Source organism: Panthera pardus, unplaced genomic scaffold, assembly GCF_024362965.1.
Source record: "Panthera pardus isolate Hobbes unplaced genomic scaffold, ASM2436296v1 HiC_scaffold_12, whole genome shotgun sequence".
In the NCBI taxonomy this organism is placed as follows: Eukaryota; Metazoa; Chordata; class Mammalia; order Carnivora; family Felidae; genus Panthera; species Panthera pardus.
The window spans coordinates 45,008,171-45,027,981 of NW_026526677.1; the positions used below are offsets into that span (position 1 = coordinate 45,008,171).

General features: G+C 44.7%; 1 protein-coding gene across 3 annotated transcripts in view; it reads right to left on the reverse strand.

Annotated features, from left to right (window-relative positions):
* The window catches only part of SPON1 (spondin 1), a 259,322-nt gene that overhangs the window by 167,867 nt on the left and 71,644 nt on the right, over positions 1–19,811 (reverse strand). For all 3 annotated transcript variants that reach the window (XR_002081851.2, XR_002081850.2, XM_019456395.2), the window contains exon 3: positions 18,452–18,585. Coding sequence is in view for 1 of the 3 variants with exons in the window: in XM_019456395.2 (XP_019311940.2) it covers positions 18,452–18,585 (134 nt within the window). In the remaining 2 variants the exon portion in view is untranslated. The remainder of the gene's footprint in view (positions 1–18,451; positions 18,586–19,811) is intronic.

A 19,811-nucleotide genomic window follows, 5' to 3' on the forward strand; every position in this document is an offset into this window, starting at 1 on the left:
AGGCTGAAAATCACTGGCATAATTCTCCCATCTATGAGGTACCTGCCATCACGATTTCTGCAGATGAAAGAGGCCTAGGCACAGAGGGACCAAGTATCTTGGCCAAGTTTATATAACTCTTTTTTTTAAAATTATTTTATTTTTTTAATTTGCATCCAAGTTAGTTAGCATATAGTGCAACAATGATTTCAGGAGTAGACTCCTCAGTGCCCCTTACCCATTTAGCCCATCCCCCCTCCCACAACCCCTCCACTAACGCTGTTTGTTTTCCATATTTAAGAGTCTCTTGTGTTTTGTCCCCCTCCCTGTTTTTATATTATATTTGCTTCCCTTCCCTTGTGTTCATCTGTTTTGTATCTTAAAGCCCTCATATGAGTGAAGTCATATGATATTTGTCTTTCTCTAAGTTCGCTTAGCATAATACCCTCCAGTTCCATCCACGTAGCTGCAAATGGCAAGCTTTCATTCTTTTGGATTGCCAAGTAATACTCCACCGTATATATATGCCACATCTGCTTTATCCATTCATCCATCGATGGACATTTGGGCTCTTTCCATACTTTGGCTATTGTTGATAGTGCTGCTATAAACATTGGGGTGCATGTGCCCCTTCAAAACAGCATACCTGTATCCCTTGGGTAAATACCTAGTAGTGCAATTTCTGGCTCATAGAGTAGTTCTATTTCTAATTTTTTGAGGAAACTCCATCCTGTTTTCTAGAATGGCTGCACCAGTTTTCATTCCCACCAGTAGTGCAAAAGAGACTCTCTTTCTCCTCATCCTTGCCAACATCTGTTGTTGCCTGAGTTGTTAATGTTAGACAGAATGTTAGCCATTCTGACAGGTGTAAGGTGGTATCTCATTGTGGTTTTGATTTGCATTTCCCTGATGATGAGTGAAGTTGATTATTTTTGCATGTGTCGGTTGGTCATCTGGATGTCTTCTTTGAAGAAGTGTCTATTCATGCCTTTTGCCCATTTCTTCACTGGATTATTTGTTTTCTGGTTGTTGAGTTTGATAAGTTCTTTACAGATTTTGGATACTAACCCTTTATCTGATATGTCATTTGCAAATATCTTCTCCCATTCCTTCAGTTGCCTTTTAGTTTTGCTGATTGTTTCCTTCGCTGTGCAGAAACTTATTTTGATGAGGTGCCAATATTTCATTTTTGCTTTTGTTTCCCTTGCCTCTGGAGACGTGTTGAGTAAGAAGTTGCTGTGGCCAGGATCAAAGAGATTTCTGCCTGCTTTCTTCTCGAGGATTTTGATGGCTTCCTGTCTTACATTTAGGTCTTACATCCATTTTGAGTTAATTTTTCTATATGGTATAAGACAGCGGTCCAGGTTCATTCTTCTGCATGTCGCTGTCCAGTTTTCCCAGCACCACTTGCTGAAGAGACTGTCTTTATTCCATTGGATATTCTTTCCTGCTTGGTCAAAGATTAGTTGGCCATACATTTGTGGGTCCATTTATGGGTTCTCCATTCTGTTCCATCGATTTGAATGTCTGTTTCTGTGCCATATATAACTCTTAATCAGTGAGCTGGGATTAGGAACCCAATGAGGCTGACTCCACAAACCACAGCTTTCTTCACTGGGCCCTCCCAACTCCCATGCAATAAGAAAACCCTGAACTAAAACTACTGGCAAAGAGAGTCTATATAGGTGTCCCCAGTGTGAAACGGTGATTTTGATCCTCATAAAAGAAAATGTGCAAAAGCACAGCAAATCCTTTCTGTTTTAAAAGTTGAGACCAGGTTCCTATCTGACTTGTACACTCAGGGTCTGTGTGATCCAGTTCAAATCACAGTACCTCTCTGAGCCTTAATCTTGTTTAAAATTTGTTTTTTAATGTTTACTTATTTTTGAGAGACAGAGAGAGAGAGAAAGAGAGGCAGAGAGAGACAAAGCATGAGCAGGAGTGGGGCAGAGAGAGAGGGAGACAAAGAATCTGAAGCAGGCTTGAACCCATGAACTGTGAGATCATGACCTGAGCCGAAGTTGAATGCTTAACTGATTGAGGCAACCAGGTGCCCCCTGAGCCTTAATTTTATGATGTCAACTTTGCCAGAGTATGGAGAAGGTGCTCTGTAAACTGTAAACTACTTAAAAAATACAAAGGGACACTTCCTGTGCCTTAGTTTCTTATCTCCACTTTATAGGGAGGAAAACAGGCTCAGACCCAGTAGAGCCAGGACTCAAACCTTGATCTGACTGACCCCAGAGCCCACCTGCAAAGTTGGGCTAATGCAACGTTGGCAATCAGTCACGAGCCATCTTAAAAAATGTGATTAGCAATAGAATCTACCTGTAGTGATGGCCAGAGAGAGTGGAATTAGGCCATTTTTAGAAATGGCCATGACAGCAGATGCAGGGGGGAGCTTGCTCTTCCCTCCAGCACTCTCCCTGCCCCCAGGCGGTAACTCTGTCACTTCCTTTTGCCACTGGCTTTCTTCCAGGGGCTAAAGGGAAAATTGGAAATGCAGGGCTTGTTCCAAAGACAGCCTGGCATTTCAGGTTCTCAGATAAATATTCGGGTGCCAGTCCCTGGGGCTTCTTCTCTCTTCTTCCCTCCCCATGCCTAGTACAAGTCTGGCACATAGTAAATGCTCACTGAATGTCTGTCGAGATGAGTAATGGAGTCCTGCTGAGTAGTGAGAGACAGAGGGTGGTGAAAGACACACTGACCTCCCTTCCCGCCAAGGCCAATGCCACCTACAGCAAGACATACAAAGGAGGCCTTTTACATCTTTGCCTTATTTACAGTTTCCATCCTGAACTGGCCACCATGATCCAACTTGGTGACCTGCTTCTCCCTTATGACTGCCTTTCCCACTGAGGACCCTTTGGACCTGACCCTCAGCCTTTCTTCTTTGATGTGACCCTTTGTTTCTTTCCTCCACTATGAGCTGTCCTGGCTTTGCAGGCACCCAGGGTTCAGCCGTCACCCAGGCCAGCCCAGGCTCCAGGCTCACCTGCGCCCATGGTAGGTCTCACATGATGCTGACAGTGCAGGTAGGGGAGGCAGTGAGCAGGGGGACAGGGGAGTGACTTGAGTGGGTGAGATGTACCACCTTCCCAAGCATCTCCCCCATTCACCCCTATAGTTAGAGACCTAGATATAAAAGACAATCCTCATCTAGAAAATGAAACAGATAAGGGGTGTCTGGGTGGCTCAGTCAGTTAAATGTCTGACTCTTGATTTCAGCTCAGGTTATGATCCCACAGTTTCTGGGATCAAGCCCAGTGCCAGGCTCTGCACTGACAAAAGGAAGCCTGTTTGGGATTCTCTGTCTCCCTCTCTCTGCCCTTCCCCTGCTTGTTTTCTCTCTCTCTCTCTCAAAAAACAAACATTAAAAAAAAAAAAAGAAACAAAGCTGGTGGACATAGGGGGAAAAAAAAGAGAGGTAAACCAGGAAACAGACTCTTAACTATGGAGGACATACTGATGGTTGCTAGAGGGGAGGTGGGCAGGGGTGTGGGGGGAAATGGGTTAAATGGGTGACGCAGATTAAGGAGGGCACTTGTGATGAGAAGCGGGTGTTGTATGTAAGTGACGCATCACTAAATTCTACACCTGAAACTAATATTACACTGTATGTGAACTGGAATTTAACTAAAAATTAAAAAAAAAAAAAAAAGACAAGCCTCTTTATAAAAGACAAGTTATCCTCATGAGCAATCAGCCTCATTAACGAATGATCTACCCATTCATCGTGGCAGAGCAAAAGCTTGGGCTGTGGAGTTGGGCTGTCTGGGGTTCAAATCCTAGCTCTTCTGCTGGTGACGTTGGGCTGGTTGTGCCTCCGTTTCCCCCCTGTAAAATGGGAGAATACTATCTTCATCATAAGAAGATATGTTAGCACATATTTTATCTATCATTATTTCTGTTATTAGAAAATTAGAGCAATACCCAGCTGAATGTTCAAAGAAGGGATGTTTTGGTGAAGGAAATGATCAAAAATAGAAGAAAAGTAAAGGAAAAGAAAGTCACATTTATTGAGTGCCACCTCTGCTCCAACCGTACTCTTTCTTGCTCCACCATCAGGAGCCACAATGCAGGTCCTCAAACGTTCCGTGCTTTCTCTAGGCTGGGGACAATCCCACGCTCTGTTTCATCCCCTTCTCTCCCCTACTGCCTTGTCGTCTGTCAGCTCACAAGCTGTGCTCTCTGGACCTTCTGCATCACCCCAGACTAGACTGGGTGCCCACTCACCCCAACTCTGTGCTCTTCCCAGCGTGACCCCTTCTACACCATGTAGTTGCTACCCACAGACTGGCCTGTTCCTGCCACCGCGAGTTTCCAGGAGGCCACGCCCTGCTCATCTCTGCATCCTCTGTGTCGGGCACGGTGCCCGGTACAGACTGATGGTGCCACTGGAAGAAATCTAGGATCGGACACATTTATCAGCCCAACGATCAGGCCTGGCAAGTCCTTGCCTATCTTCTGGACTGAGCCCAGCGTGCACTCATCTACATCTCAGCCTAACCTTCTGAGAGGAGGAAACCAGGGAGGAAAGGGAAAAATACAAAAGGGAAAATGCAAATGCACCTTTCCTTTTTTCCCTTCTACCCCACCACCCCCTGCCTTTGTGCTGGGTCTGTTAAATTCAAAACCATTTCAACCTTAAAGAAAGTTTACAAGAACAGCACAAAGAACTTGTTTTCCTCTGAAGCACCTGTGAGCAGGTGGTTGAATGATATCCAATCACCTTGAGTACTTTATTGTGTATTTCTTGCAAACAAAGCTCTTCTCCTGTGTAACCACACACAGTCACCAGATACAGGAAATTAACATTAATACATTCAATCCTCAAACCCCGTTCAAGTTTTGACTTAAGTTATCCCTGTATTGCCAAAACATCTCATTTAGAATCACAGCATTGCACTTAGATTTTTATGTCTAGAACAGTTCCTCAGTCTTTCCTTGACTTTTATGACTTTGAAACTTTTGACGATTACATGTCAGGTAATTCTGTAAAATGATTGAACTTGTCTGATGTTTCCTCAGGATTAGATTCAGGTTATGCGTCTTTAGCAGGAATATCATAGAAGCGATGCTGTGTTCTTCTCGTTGCATCCCATCAGGCGGCTCATGATTTTAAATTCAGATTTGTCCCATCACTGGTGTCTGCCAGACTTCTCCACTCTGAAGCCCCTGTTTTCTCTTGGCAGTTATTAAGTATTTTGAGGGCAGAGGCTTTGAGATTATATAAACATCCTGTTCCTTATCAAACTTTGCAAATTTATTTATTTGTTCATTCATTCATTTAAGCAGCATATGTACTTGTTTATATCAGACAGCCTCTAGTTTTCCATTTTATTTAATGCATTGCAATCGGTTACTCTTACAACTCTAGGGGAAGAGTTGAATGATTACAGCCCGTGTATATTTGCACTTGGTCTTCCTCTCGTCCTGATGTTAGATTTTAGTTTTTATTTTCCCTGGTCTTGACGTTTTAAATCTAACGTGACTGTTTTGTTTTATGTTTTCCTTAACACCGCTTCATATTCTGTATGGGAATTGGCAAAGGGCAAACGAACCAAAGGAAAGGAGAGACCCAGTGAGATTGAAACTCAACAGTGCTTAAAGCTTTAAACCATGTTTCAAAAACTGTACAGGTTTTGTCCTAAGTGCCCCACACTGGAATTTGCTTCTAGGGAGGAACCACTTCTTTTGTCTTAGAAACATGTATGTGAGTTCCTCATTTTATTGCAAATGTAGAACAATAATAACAACAAAATTAATCGTGTAGCCGTTTATGCAGCTTATTCTATACCAGACGCTGTTCTAAACACTTTAACCCTTACAGCAATCCTATGAGGCAGGTACTAGGATTATCCCTACTTGACAGCAGAGGTATCTGAGGCGCTGGGAGTTTAAAACGATTTGCCTAGGGGCGCCTGGGTGGCTCAGTCGGTTAAGCTTCTGACTTCGGCTCAGGTCATGATCTCACGGGTCTGTGAGTTCGAGCCCCGCATCGGGCTCTGTGCTGACCACTCAGAGCCTGGAGCCTGTTTCAGATTCTGTGTCTCCCTCTCTCTCTGACCCTCCCCCGTTCATGCTCTGTCTCTCTCTGTCTCAAAAATAAATAAATGTTAAAAAAAAAAATTAAAAATAAAAAAATAAAAAAAATAAAACGATTTGCCCAATGTCATTAGTAAGTGGTGGAACCAGAATTCGATCTCAAGTCTCCTGAGCTGTGACTCCACCTTTTTTTTTTTAAGTTTATTTATTTATTTTTGAGAAAGAGAAAGCATGAATGGGGGAGGGGCAGAGAGAGAATCCCAAGCAGTCTCCGTGCTGTCAGCGCAGAGCCCAATGCGGAACCATGAGATCACGACCTGAGCGGAAACGAAGAGTCAGACACTTAACCTACTGAGCCACCCAGGTGCCCCTGTGACTCCACCTTTGTATCTATAACGCTGAACAAACCAGTCCAGAGAGGAGTTGGGTCTAGAATTTGGGGCAAATGGGATTTGTAAAAAGACATCCTTTTGTGGGGGAAGTCTTCCCTGGCCACCAAGGATAGGCAGAGAGCTTGATGTTCACCAACCATGAGAAGCAAGGAACCCCCTGCTATCCCGGCCAAGGATGAACTTGGACTTCTGGACCCAAAGAGCAGCCAAAATTTAGAAGCAAGTTATATAATTTCTCTATGTTATAGTTCCTTTCTGGCACTCTCTAAGCTTTCAACAACATCTTATTAACCATTCTTGCTGGGCCTTAGCTGTGATGTGGAGTATTAAGCCATGGGGCTCCAAGTGTGGAGCAAAGTTGGGGAGAATTGCCTGAGGAATGGACCCACAGTCTAGCTCTAGGTAGATGGGTGGGGTGGCAAGCAACAGCCAGGAGTTTGTGATACATGTAGCAATTCCCTAAATATTCTCCATAATTCTTGGGTGGTTGGTTGACACGGCAGAAGCTTGGTAAATCGGTAGTTAAGGAAGAATTAGTTCCCGATTAACAATCTGCAAACAAAACTTCCCATTTAAAAAGATGTGGGGCTCCCCTTGGAGAAGGCAGACTGGCCCTTAGAACCCTCATCTTGGTTCTGTTTAGAGCGTCCTGTTATTTCCAGCACTAGTTGGATGAGGCTGTGGATGATTCTTCTTTCAAACCATGACTTCAGAGCTGGGATCCAGGACGTCTGCCAAATTTTTCCTTGCGGTGGATTCTTCTTTGGCATAGCACATGTCACGGTGATTGACTGAGGAAGAAGGCAAGGTGTCTTCCCTCTCAATGTCAAAAGATACGCAGTGTGTGATTGTGCAGTGTCCCTGCTACAGAGGCATCGTCAAAGAGGGGCTGAGGGCGGTGACTGAGCCCGTGATAGGTACAAAGTAAGTCAAAGCCAAATTGAGACCACTGAAAGCCAAACACAAAAAAGCGGCGGCAGAGAAATCAGATCCGGGAAATAGGTTTACCTAGCAACACAGCTGGTGTGAAGGAAGATTCCTCCAAGCAACGTGGACGAGAACAGCGGGGCCTATTCAAGTGCATTCTGACTCATCAGATTTCTACGTGGAGCCACAGATGTGTTTAATTTTATACACTGAGACCGATTTGCACACTGTGAGCGTGCACGAACCCAGCTGCCTGAGCCACATAGGCACGGTAGATATGAAAAGAGTGAGTGGGAGACCCTAGCTGCCATTCTGAGGGCTCTGTTTGCTCTTGCCGGTTTCCTGATTCCATGGCCTCAAGACAAGACTCAGCCCCGCGGCTTTCATCTGGGGTTGTGGCCCCGTCACCCATCCTTCACCACTCCCCACTTTTTTCCTGAATTCTGGAAGGCTTTTTTTGGGTAGCTGGGACTTTTTTCAGAGTCTGGGTGTAATTATCACAAAACAGCCTCTGACTTTGGGGGGGGTGGGGTGGGGAAAAGGACCTTGGACCACGTAGGAGAGGAGAGCTAACCAGTCCTGCACCCAAAACTGTAATTAGAGCAATTCTGATGTCATCGTTAATCATGCCGATTTATGTTTTGAAAGGAAACCAAATGATGAATATAATGATTATTTCTGTTTCTGCTTCCCCCTCTTTTTCCCCTAAAAAATTGGCAATAGCACTAAAGTCAAATTAAACATCTGTTTGAAAAATAAGCCGGAGCACTGATGACAGCTGCCCTAGACTTACAAATGTACCACAGCTGTCAAACTCTAAATTAACAAGATTTTCATTTATGAATAGCATAGAACTCGGATATAAAGGAGCTTTTTCTCCTATTTTCCTGGCTTCCAGGGGCTGTTAAATGTGAAATCTTCGGGAAATGCCCAAGGAAAAATGGAGCTAAAATCAGCTTGTAATAATCAATCGTGGAAGGAGCAGGGGACGTTCTTTCTTCTTATATCATCTCATTTCTTCATCGGCTTTAGGTTGAGTGTTGTCTGTGGCAAGCAGGCTTGCAGGGAGGCTAAGGATTCAGAGACAATTCTCCACCTGGCAGTTGAAAGTGAATGGTGATGGCGCTGTGGGCCTCTGGGGGAGGATTGTCTTCTTCTCTGGCACCAAGGACACTGGCTTGTCCTTCAGCATTGTCTGCGTCGTCAGAGGGCTCCAGCCCCTGCTTCTTCTGGTTCCAGTAACGAACACCCAGGTACACGTGACTTGCTTACACCGCAGTCCCATACTGGGTGCAAAAGATCTAAGCAAGCCATGTTGGCGACAGGGTGAAATATGTTCACCTTTTTCACCCTTTCTTCATGATCCCGAAAGACAAAGGAGGCATGCAACCATTTCTTTGTCCCTCTCTACCCTTGTCCCAGAGTCCTCACCATCCTTCCCAAGGATGGGGTGAGGCTCAGCAGTGGAGCAAGACATCTAGAGACTAAATACATGCGGGTGTGATACCATAGTGTACTTTTTCACCGTTGCCCAAATGTTTCGATTTTTATCCTTTGATTATTTCATGTCAAAAATGTCCACAGGGATAAACAAATTGGGGTAGACACATTTAATGGGACATTACACAGATATTTAAAGGAACGAACTGCCAATACATGCTGCAATATGGATGAACCTCAAAAACACTTCGCTCAGTGGAAAAAGCCAGACGCAAAAGGCCACATACTGTACGAAATATCAGTCGGCAAAGGCAGATTGGTGGTAGCCAGGGGCTGTGGGCAGGAGAATCGGGAGAAGCTGCTTAATGGGTGAGGGGTTTACTCTGGAGCAGTACAAATGTTGTGGAACCAGACAGGAGTGGAGGTTGCAAACATTGTGTACTAAATACCACTGAACTCGTGGCTTTAAGATGTTTAATTTTAGGGGCGCCTGGGTGGATCCGTCGGTTCAGCATCTGACCCTTGATTTCAGCTCAGGTCATGATCTCAATGGTTCGTGGGTTCCAGTCCCATGTCAGGCTCTGTACTGTCCCTGTCTGTGCAGAGCCTCCTTGGGATTCTATCTCCATCTCTCTCTGCCCCTCCTCCACTCTTGCGGGTGCTCTCTCATTCTCTGTCTCTCTCTGTCTCTCAGAATAAAAATAAATTAAAAAAACAAAGACAAAACTTTAATTTAAAAAAATGGTTATTTTTAGGGGTGCCTGGGTGGCTCAGTCAGTTGATTGTCGGACTCATGATTTTGGCTCAGGTGATGATCCCAGGGTCATGGGATGGAGCCCTAGGTCTGGCTCTGCACTCACAGCAAGGAGCCTGCTTGGGATTCTCTCTCTCCCTCCCTCTCTCTGTCCCTCCCCTGCTTACACATACACACACACTCTCTCTCAAAATAAATAAATAAACGTTAAAAAAATAAAATGGTTGGGGCGCCGGGGTGGCTCAGTCGGTTAAGCGTCCAACTTCAGCTCAGGTTGTGATCTCACGGTTTGTGAGTTTGAGCCCCGCATCAGGCTCTGTGCTGACAGCTCAGAGCCTGGAACCCACTTCCGATTCTGTCTTTCTCTCTCTCTCTCTCTCTCTCTCTCTCTGCTCCCCCCCCCCCACTCATGCTCTGTCTCTCTCTCCTTCAAAATAAATAAACGTTAAAAAAAATTTAAAAAAATAAAATGGTTAATTTCATGTTATGTGAATTTAATCTTAATTTTTAAAAATGTCCACAGGGTCAAAACATCGTGCATTGACCCCACCACGACCAGGATAGGGAACGTACCAGAAGCTGCTGCTCTATCAGTGGGGAAGGACTGGAAGTGGTCTTGCTGTGGGGCCCTGGGCCCTGGTGCATGACAGAGGCAGACGGGACTCTCACCCCCCGGGGCCCCTCATAGTGTAGGCACATTCTGTGGAACAGTACTTGCACCCGAGCTCAGCAGCCCACACTTCCTATTTACTGCATGCCAGTTCCTCCCCCGGGGGCTGGATCCTGCACCTGGGACTCCAGCTGCTGAATGAAACTCTGCTGGCATTGCACTGCTCCCCTGGAACCACGCCACTGCTGGCCTCGCAGGAACTCCTGGCATCTGGATTCTACCAGTCGGATGGTAGGTCTCAGGGCATCTAAATCTTCCTAGGCCAAGCACATGTTGCCCTTTTAGCCATGGCCTTGGTCTTTCCAAGTGCTCTCCCAGAACTAGCCACTTCAACAGGCTCAGGGCTTCCCAGCTCCTTTCTGTCCACTCCTTGCTTCCTCCCCCGGTTGGCATGGCTGAGGTCCTGGCCAGCCTCATGGGAGAGCCACCCTGACTCACAACAAAGGAACCTGTGGTTCTTCTCAATACCTAATGCCAGAAAAACTGTGGGGGAAGCTGCACCCCAGATCCTCCTAACGCTGCCAGCTTCCTCTAAATCATACACAGTCATCTCATGTGGGTTTCCTCTGTTATTTCCTTCCAAGATAAAAAGGTTTGGTGAGCTCTGTGAAGTTCCAAAGTATTATGAGCGTTCGCTAATTCCTCCTTAAGACCCAGCCTCTCTTCCCATGAATAAGCCTTCCTCTTGCCAGATCTCAGGGTTTGTTTCCATTTTCTAAATGGCAATTAGTTTCCTCCCTTGGGAACAACATCTTTCCCCTGCCTCAAACCACCCCTGCCCCCAACAGACAATCCTCTACCCCCTGGTTTACAGGAGGGGCTCTGCACTCACAGACCTCATAGACCAACTGAGGCAAAAGGCGGAGGAGAGATGGAGAGTGAACAACTCAGTCAGGGTAGTTCAGTGGTGTTTAGTTAACAAAAAACGTTTTGGCGTCACACGGAAGTGGGTTTAAGTCCCCCCTTCATCACCCAACTGCTTTATTACTCTGGATGTAAACTCTCTAAACCTTGGCTCTCTCATCAACAAAATGGGAAAGCCCTACAGAGAAAAGAGAGATAGGCTTTTAGGAGAATTAAGTGAGATAAGGCACGCTGCACACCCAGTGCTTGGTGAGGGATATAAGCTACTCACATTGTCAGGCACACTAATCGATGCATCGGGCACCTGTGTATGCCTGCCTCTTCACATCCCTCCTGTCCCAACTCTGACCCCAATGACCGTCATGGCGGTGACCAGCTCTGCCCTACTGTAATTGCAGGATGCACACTTCGTCTGCGTGGTACATCTCTTGATTCCTGTCCCAGAGCTTCTCTGGTGCTGCAGTATGTGTTTGGAATCTGATTAATTCTAACATGTGTGCAACCCAGAAGTGTGTGAGGGAGTTAATGCTTGTGGGGCCAACCTTGACCAATGGAAGATGGAAGCCAATGGATAATGGCTTTCCCCACTATCCTTGGGCACACTGTTCTGAGACATGCGTCACAAGACTTCACAAAGGTCCCGGTGGGATCAAGTACCAGTTGCCTACACTGATGGCCAAGTTAATAACACTTGACTGAATCATGTCTTCCCTACCGTCCCTCTCCCCTGCCCCTGGGGATCACTTCCCAAATAAACTTCCCACAAAAAAAGCCTTTGTCTCAGCTGGGCTTTTAGGAGGACTTGGGACAGGAATCAACTGTTACTAAGTTGTTAGCACTGGGGGTATGCATTAGAGCAGGGGTCAGTACACTTCTTCTATAAAGCACCAGAGAAAAAATATTTGGCTGTCGCACCTTCTCAATTCTGTTGCAGTAGCATGAAAACAGCCCTCAACAATACGTAAATGGATGAACATGGCTGTGTTCTAATAAATCTTTATTCACAAAAACAGGCAGGGGGCTGGATTTGACCTACAGGCTGTGATTTGCCAACTCCTGCACTAGGGCCACAGAAAGGAGTAAAATAGATCCCTCCATGAGGCTCAGTCTCCTGTGGAGAGGAGAAGCACGTAGAAATGAGTCTGTAAAGGTGACTGAAACAAGTCACGAAGGGCCTTGGACACCATGCTAAGGTATTTTGACTTTATTCTCTGGCAATGGGTAACACTGAATAAGTTCTCAGATCTGGAAATAGGTTATTTCACTGGCAAGCAATGTGTTGCTTCTCTTTAACATTTATGTGCAACCCAGTCCTGCCACAGGGCTACCTCCTCTGTGCACTTGGAGTGATACTTTTGTTACTAAACTTCCCACCGTAGACTGTATCGACAGGGCAAAGCTCCCTTATCGACCCCCCCAAGGCCAGGTGTATTTCAGAATTCGGAATATTTTTGGATTTCAGAAAGACAATGCAATTCAAATTCCATATATTTTGTAACATTCCTATCAGGGTCTGGATATCCAACTCAGTGATATTTACACTAAAAGACTATAAACAACTTCAAGTCAGTTCAGGACAGGTTCGGGCCCTAAAGGGAGTTAAAAAAAAACTCTTTGGGAGTTTAGAGATTTTTGGCTTTCAAAACTGCAGATTAAAGATTGTGAACCTGATTTGTTTTGTGTTTCACTCCTAGGACTGCGACCTGCTCAAAGACGGCCTCTGAGTCCTTCGAGACTACACACAGGAGGTGCTCAATAAATGTCACCAAGAGAATGGGCAGACGGGAATGGCTGGAGCACGGGGTTCATGGAAGTGCAGGAAGAGGCTGGTCAGGGACTCTGGTAAAGGACATGGGGAGACTTAAATGCTCTGATTAAAATTCTGGACTTTATCTTGAAGGTGATAGAGAGGCCCGTTCAGCTTTGGTAGGTACGTGATATGACTCAGCTGTATACGAGGACAGCAAGACTTATCCCAGAGGAAAGAGCAGAGGGAGGGCAAGGAACCATAGTGAGCAATTAGGTGGTTCCTGTAATACTGTGGTGAGAAGAGTCTGTGGATAAGGCAATGAATATGAAGCACACGGTAGGCAGAAGAGGCAGATTCGGCAACTAATGGTTTTGGAGATGAACTTGATCCAGTAGCACCAATCTTAGAGGGTAGAGTTCCGATCACAGACTCCGGAGCCCAGATCTTCTGTTTCAATCCCAGCTCTGTCACGTACCCTGTGACGGTGGGCAAGTTATTTACTCTCTCCTGTGCGTCGGCTTCCTCTGGTAGTATCTGGTCCATAGGGTGGCTGTGAGGACTACATACGTATTTGTAACGCACCTAGAACAGGGCTTGGCTCTTGCCTATTGAGTACTAACTACCTGCATTGTTTCAAAAGGCTGAATTCCCCAAATGGCTCATCAAGTAACCATCTCCCCAGGAGCAAGAGGACCCACATCTCGGACCCTCCCCAAAAGTTATGAATGGGTGCCAGAAATCCAATTATAAATGCATGTAATAAAGGTTACAAACATACGAAAAGAGAGGATCACTTCAGGGGACAAAATTTTCGTCAGATTTAAGGGGACAAGATTTCCCTCTGGTGGGGTCTGTACACATCTGTGCTGTTCACAGGGGGCCTTTTCTTTCAATCAGTTGCTCCTTCGCTATAATGTTTACAGCATCCCGGCAGCATGATGGCCTGCCAGGGCAACTTTAAGTGCTGGGTCATTCGTTTGTAGGGAGAAAGCTATAAGGAGGTCTGCCTGGAAAGCCTGTAATTTAGAAATGCTCAAATCTTTGCATCCAAATGGAAAATGGAAATGGTGTCAGGTTTGTGCCAAAAGGAAAGTCATAATTGCTGTGTGCTTCCCTTCCTGCCCTCCTGGGCAAAGGAACACTAGTAACCAAGCAGACTTCCGAGCTGTCATCTACAGACATTTAGCAAACTCTGCAGCTTATTCTACCAGGAATATTAACCAAACACTGCAACACAAATGTTCCTTTTGCAAGCAAGCGTTCTGCAACCAAGTCAGAATCTCCCCTTTCATCTGCCCTGAGCTTTGCTGCCAGACTTAAATGTCCTTACTAACTCTTTAATGAACTTTCCCCCCAGCCTGTCAGTCCACCATTTAATACCCACTAATGGCTCCCTTGTTCCTCTTGAATCAAATTCAATCTCTTTATCTTGACACTGGAAGACCTCCGTGATTCAGCAATGGATATCGACCCCCAAAGACCTTCTAATCTCACTGGGTCTGTCTCTCGGGCTGCCGTGTTTATGCTCACCTCCAGATTCTCACCTCAATTTCACCAGGGCCACCCCTTGGGCCGGAATAGCCTTGTGCATTTATCCAAAGCCTACTCTAGCCTTTAAGATAGAAACTAACCCTTCCTGGAAACTCTGGTGCTCCCCTTATTCCATTCCTCACTCATCTTCTTTCTAACCACACTTTACTGTCCACAGTTCATGTTTGTCTGGGGCTTGCTAACCTTTGCATATGTATTTTTTTATACCACAACTAGAGTGAAAATATCTTGGAAGTCAGGATCATTGTTGATAACCTGAGTCCTTCTCAATCCTAGTATACTCTGGTTGGCCAGTTTCCCAAATGCTGCCTCCTACATGAAAGAGAAGGAAACTTTCTCAGCGAGATAGAGTCCTCAACTTGATTAAAGCATCAATTTGGAGCCTGTACTTCGTGTCATACTTAAAAGTAAAATATAATAGTATCCCCATTAAAGGCAGGAATAAGCATGAACAGCACTATTTAGTAGTCTAATAGAGGTGATAGATAATAAACTAAAACATGAAAAGGAAATACAAGGTATACTCATTCATTATTTCCCAAAAGAATGAAAGAACAAGCCATAAGAACTATCGAGAGAGTTCAACAGTGTCCAAATCCAAACTCAGTGTACAAGAATCAATGGCTCTCCTAAACACAGGCAATTAATGATTAGGAAGTGTCACAGGAAAAAAGAGCCCACTCACAAAAGCAACAAGACTACCTATGAGGAGAAAGCCACACAAAAAAATGGAATCTCAATGAAGAAAAATCAGTGTACTTTAAATTTTTTTTTTTTCAACGTTTATTTATTTTGGGGACAGAGAGAGACAGAGCATGAACGGGGGAGGGACAGAGAGAGAGGGAGACACAGAATTGGAAACAGGCTCCAGGCTCTGAGCCATCAGCCCAGAGCCTGACGCGGGGCTCGAACTCACGGACCGTGAGATCGTGACCTGGCTGAAGTCGGACGCTTAACCGACTGCGCCACCCAGGCGCCCCAAAATCAGTGTACTTTACTGAAGGATATAAAAGATCTGAATAAATAGGGGATATTCCATATTTCTGACTGGGAAAACATATTGTAGGGATGCTGACATTTCCCACACTAAACTATTAATTCAATGCAACACCATTCAAAATCCCAATATAAGTTTTATTGAACTAAAACAAACTTATTCTACGATTCGTCTGGAATTATGAATCTGCTTGAATGGCCATGAACGTTTTGAACTAGAAGATTAATGAGCAATGACTTGCTATCAAAACATAAAATTATGCTATAAAATGGTGTGGGTTTTGTGCAGAAATAGATAAGATCAGCAGAACAGAACGGACCTGTGTAAAGATTTATATTTGATGAAGCAGTATTTCACACAATTAGGGGAAAGGACAAACTATTCAATAAACGGAGGTGGGACAACTAATTAGTCATTTTGGGAAACATAGGTAGATTTTGATTTCCCATCTGTGCGGGATATCTTTGATTTGCTGCTCCAGATACCCTCTCAAACAAACAAACAAACAAACAAAAACCAAGAGAAAGGAAGAACATGGGGCTTTGGAATGCAATGGACATGTGACTCAAGAAACTTCCCTCATTTGCTGGGACTTCCTCTGTCAAATGAGGGTAGTTTGTTCTGAAGATTATATCTGATAAAACGTGCTAGCTGTGCTGCCGAGTTACTGGTACATAGAAAGGACTCGCTGACCTTTTCTCTCTCTTCCATTTGGCCCATGAGAACTTCAAGGGCCAAGAGTATACCTCAGTTGTCTATCTATCGTGGACGCGTGGGCGAATAGAAGCTCAGTTACATTTGCTGAAAGAACGAGCGACTGAACAAGCCACACTTGTTCACTGTTAATGGATAAACATATGTTCACATATGTTCATTGTTAACGGGTAAACAAGCGATGCCTTTCTGGCTTCTGCCAGGAAGATGAAACACTTCTGGTTTGTGAGAACAAGAAGTCAAAGAAAACCAGAGATCGGAGCCAGGAGGACAAGAAGGATAAGGATTTTCAGAGCAGGAAGACTCATCACATAAATCTCATGTTTTCCAATGTTCTTCAGAGCCCCAGGCTCTGCAGAGTAACTGGGCAGCCATGGGCCAGAGTGTGGGAACCAAAAAGCCATGCTGGGAACCGAGTCTCCAGAGTGAGACACTGAAAGTGCTCATGGACAAAAGTCAGGTCACATGTGACCACACAATAGAACTATAACCCCAACCTCTGTAGCAACCGGCCTGGGAAGCCAAACCACAACCCCTGTCGTGACATTTGGTACTTGTCAATGACCACCAGCTCCTCTAATTTTTGCCCCCACAGCCTCCTCTATTTCCAACTCAGGACCAACCAGAGAAAGCCAAACATGCTTTCCAAACCAATCACATAAGATGTTCTGCTTTTAGTTAGCCTGCTTCCAACTTTCCCATGTTAATACCCTACCCTCCATTCAGAACACACCAGCAGTCTGCCCTTTTTTCCCCCTATAAAGCTTTCCTCTGCCAGTCTCTGAATCCCTGCCAAAGGCTAGTGATGGTGGCTGACTCCCTTACTATATAGAGAGTACTGGATAAGTAGCCCCAATTTGTTCTCATTTCAGTGGCCTTTATTTCCACAGGCCTTCTCCCATATTCCAACTAGATATTAGATACATGTTCTATACTGGGGTTTGTATATAAGGTTTTATTTTGAAAAGTTCTACTGCTAATTGTGTTTTTTTAAAAATTCACTGATACAGATTAATGCCAAGAGACAAACGTCTCAAGGAATCTGAGTAAGAATGTTCAGCTTGCATTAAAGTAAGACACAAGTGATATATAGACAGATGGCAGCAAAGGGAAGCCAGACAAAGACAGGGCAGGGCCTGGGCAATGGACAGAGGCTTCCAGAGACCTCTGTAGGCTTTCTTCCGTAAACCAGGCACAGCTGAGTCCAGGAGACATAGGGGCTGGACTGTCTAGTTGGAACACCTCCTTACCAGCCACTCCTCAGAGGTGGGCTGGAATTAACCACAGTTGTAAGACTGTAGAAATGTCCACCTGCCAGAAGTGTAGACAAATGAACCAAATACATAAATAAGGCCCTAGGAGGACTCAAATAAGAGGAAGACGACTGGGGAGGTCCTAGCCCCTTACCTCCATGGGAAAATGGCTTCTTAGATGCTGGGATTGGAGCCCTGTCTACCTATGACAATTTGCCTGCCTGAAATCCTAAAATTCTCAAGATCATTCTATAAAGTTTTAAAATCTATTTAAAATAGGTTACGGCTGCATTTGCCCAACTTGTGAATGTTAATATATGTCTCAGAAAAAAAGGAGTCAAATAAGTTTGGGAAACGCTGGTGAAACCAAGTTAAACAGATATCGTTTTAGTAGGACTTTGCAAAACCTTAAATATGCTAATATATGTAATGAATCTATATAAAGCATTTTCCAAACTTATTTAACTGTAGAAATTGGTTTCCTGCCCACCTATTTACATCTCCCTGAACATCATTCTATGGCATACCATTCTGGAGACACAGTTTTGAGATAATGTTACCTTTCAAAGGAAAACCACCAGCTGGTTAAGTTAATGCCTCTTAAAATGCATCGTAACTCACCAAAGGGAGGATCAGGAGACCAGAGAGGAAGTGGCCCAAGAGGACAATTTTGAGGGAAGGAGGAAGAAGACAAAATTATAAAGCAGGGCCAGAGGCCAAGGAGGTTACAGTTGGGTCTCAGGTCAGCCTACCACAATTTAAGGACAGTAGGTGTTAAGTTCCAGATGGAGGAAGTCAAAGATTATGCTCATCTGGTTTGTAATTTTCCTTAGCCAACCCTAGTATCGATATCTCGAGAAGATGGAGAGCGGCCATGAGAATCATTGAACTAGATAAAAATGGAGATTCAGTTGAATGGTTGTGTTTATAGCATTTCATCAGTGATGGCCCTTGGCCCCATTTCAGAGTTAAGATAACTAAGGGCAGAGAGATGATGCAACTCATCTGATGCCTCAGCAAAGCCACTGTTCTTTCTGCAGTCACACCTTGAAGTCTTCGATAGACCATAGGGAAGGAGAGTGAAGTGTGACAAGCATCCCTCGTTTACTTACTTTAGAATCACGCAGCCTGTTCCTGCTGGTGGCGCAATCCAGAACACCTGGATCCTTGTCCTCCTCCGTGGGGTGCTTTCGGTGACCGCGACGGGGCAATTACTCATAAACTGTGTTTCTTCTTCATCTATGATCTGTGGAAAACCAGTGGAAAATAAACACATTATAATGCAATGTCACTTCGGGAAGGCTCTTAAGTTTTGGAGTTGACACTTCCTTAATTTTATTTTTAAACCTGTCATTTTGTGTTAGCAGCTCTATATCCCCAGACACCAGAATAGTGCCTGGCATAGAGTCCCAGTCAATGCTTGTTGAATTAACATGAGGGCAGGGATTTGGCACATGTTCCCTGCTCTCTGGGACCAGGATCTTGTGTCAGCACTTTGAGAAACAGACCACTAGGTGATGATCTTGCTTAGTTCGCTAAGATAAGCTGGGTCCCACTTCAAGGAAGCAGGAGGAAGAGGGGGAGGGGGGTGGTGGGGAGGAGGAAGAAGAGGAAGGAATGATCCAAAGCCAACACCCTCTGAATAGCTAACATTTGCAATTCAGCTACGGTTTTATAAGGTGAAATCAAAATGCTAGAAGAAAACACCCCTTTGGAGGAAGTACACCGAAGTACTTAAACTCTCTCTAAGCTTCATGGCACTATTTACTTTGCGGTCTCTACTTTCCTAGTTTGTGCATTGTATCGGTGTTCTCCCAAGTTAACCATCAAGGTTTCCTTGGACACTGCAAAAAAACCTGGTAGCCACTTCCATTCCCCAAGACTCAGCATATCTCCTGCTTGCTTCTGGGTCTGCTGCCGAGACCTGCCTATCCCTCTAGTACTGTTATAGACTGTTAGACCTGGAGGGATCTCTTGAGGGAAATCATCTAAATTCAGTTGGTCTTTCGTGCCAACTCCAATCGACTGGCAGGAGCTATGTCATGAGTAGTGCTAATAACAATAATCGATAACATTTATGGAGTGTTTAGTATGTGCTAGATGCTCAGCTAAGTGCTTTATCTGAATTACTCATTTAATCTTCAAATACAATTTAATAAGATGATAATATCCGTATTGTACTTATTTTACTTTTAAAAATTCATATTCCGGGGCGCCTGGGTGGCGCAGTCGGTTAAGCGTCCGACTTCAGCCAGGTCACGATCTCGCGATCCGTGAGTTCGAGCCCCGCGTCAGGCTCTGGGCTGATGGCTCGGAGCCTGGAGCCTGTTTCCGATTCTGTGTCTCCCTCTCTCTCTGCCCCTCCCCCGTTCATGCTCTGTCTCTCTCTGTCCCAAAAATTAAAAAAAAATAAAATAAAAAAAAAATAAAAATTCATATTCCTTTTAGGACACCAGGCAAAAAAAAAAAAAA